This window comes from Misgurnus anguillicaudatus, chromosome 24, assembly GCF_027580225.2.
Source record: "Misgurnus anguillicaudatus chromosome 24, ASM2758022v2, whole genome shotgun sequence".
Lineage (NCBI taxonomy): Eukaryota > Metazoa > Chordata > Actinopteri > Cypriniformes > Cobitidae > Misgurnus > Misgurnus anguillicaudatus.
This window is the reverse complement of record NC_073360.2, coordinates 3684084-3685581: the sequence shown is the minus strand read 5'-3', so window position 1 is coordinate 3685581 and position 1498 is coordinate 3684084. Positions and strand designations below refer to the sequence as shown.

Here is a 1498-nt window from a genome sequence, read left to right as displayed (position 1 = left end):
TGAATTTCATCAGTTCATTCGCATTTTAAAGGGCACACCCAAAACGCCACATTTTTGCTCAAACATACAAAGTGTCAATTTTAACATGCTATAATAAATTATCTATTTGGTATTTTGAGCTAAAACTTTAGATGTGTACTCTGGGGACACCAAATATTTATTTACATCTTAAAAGTCTTGTGACATGGCCCCTTTAAAAGAGGGTCAAGTGAAACATTTGTTTTACAAGGTTTACAATCCAGTTAATCAATCCAGCTGTAACATTCTGTGTAACATTTTAATTTTATATAAGGCCAATAATTTTTTTGCGAATACCAGTGAAGTTTAAAGCATAAACAAGAGGGTTAAGGATTGGTGGTACAACTAGAAACTCCAATGAAAAAAATACTGACAGCCATGTTGGCATTTCTAAATTCACAAGCCGACTTAAAATGATTTCTGAAATAATGCCAATTGAGAAATTTACAAGAATTACTATGTGAGGAATACAAGTTTGATAAGCTTTGCTTCTGAACTGTGATGAGCTTATTTGACAAATGATAAGAATTTTAACATAAGAATATAATATTAAACATAATGGGATAACTGCAGATATAATCAATACAAAGAAACCCCAAACATTACTAAGTAAACTGTTTGTACAAGAGAGCTTAACAAGTTCATAATTGTGACAGTACACCTTCCACAGTTTGTTATCACACATTGTCAGTCTGGCAGTTAAAAGAACAGAGATACCCATAAAAAGCATTGAAAAAATCCAGTATATAAAAATTAAAACAGTTAGTACCCTCAAAGTAATTATGTTATGGTAATGTAAAGGTTTACTGATAGCAACAAATCTGTCAAACGCCATTAACATTAATGTTGCAAACTCATTTGCTGTGTATGTGAAAATGGCAAAACTCTGGATCATGCATGCTTCAGGTGAGATTGTGTGTGTATCAGACAGCAAGTCTGACAACACCCTTGGAAAAAAGGCAGCTGTACCATACACAGAGTTTATGGACAAACATAAAATCAGAATGTACATGGGCTGGTGTAATGTTCTTTCCAAACATATCGCAAGAAAAATAAGGACATTTAGGATTATGATCACACAGTATAAAACAAACCCCAAACTGAACAAAGCATATCTTATATGCCCAAGATTTCCAAACAACATGAAGTAAAAATGTGTTTTATTTTCCATTATGTGATTGACCGCTGATCGTCTTATGCCACAGTTGCCCTTTAGCGTGATCACTGGGGTCCTAAGGACAAAAACATAAAGGCAATTAAGGACATTTCTCTTCTGAACAGGAACTTAAACAAAATAAAGAACAGAACAGCATGATTTTCTGTAAAGCTGATTTGAATTAATGTTACAAACAGTATACAAATAAAAATGACTAGATGGTAGATGTTTAGTAATTTTACAAAAGTTATCAGCTATGGATATCAACACTGTGTCATGGTCATTATATCCCAGCAGAATGGCAATCTAAGCATTTTTATTAAA

At 32.9% G+C, this 1498-nt stretch overlaps 1 protein-coding gene across 1 annotated transcript; it reads right to left on the bottom strand.

Annotated features, from left to right (window-relative positions):
- Nucleotides 1-214: 214 nt before the first annotated feature.
- Nucleotides 215-1189, bottom strand: LOC129437276 (olfactory receptor 6N1-like). The gene has a single exon (XM_055195435.2). The coding sequence runs from the start codon at nt 1187-1189 to the stop codon at nt 284-286; it is 906 nt and encodes a 301-aa protein (XP_055051410.2). The 3' UTR covers nt 215-283.
- Nucleotides 1190-1498: the final 309 nt, after the last annotated feature.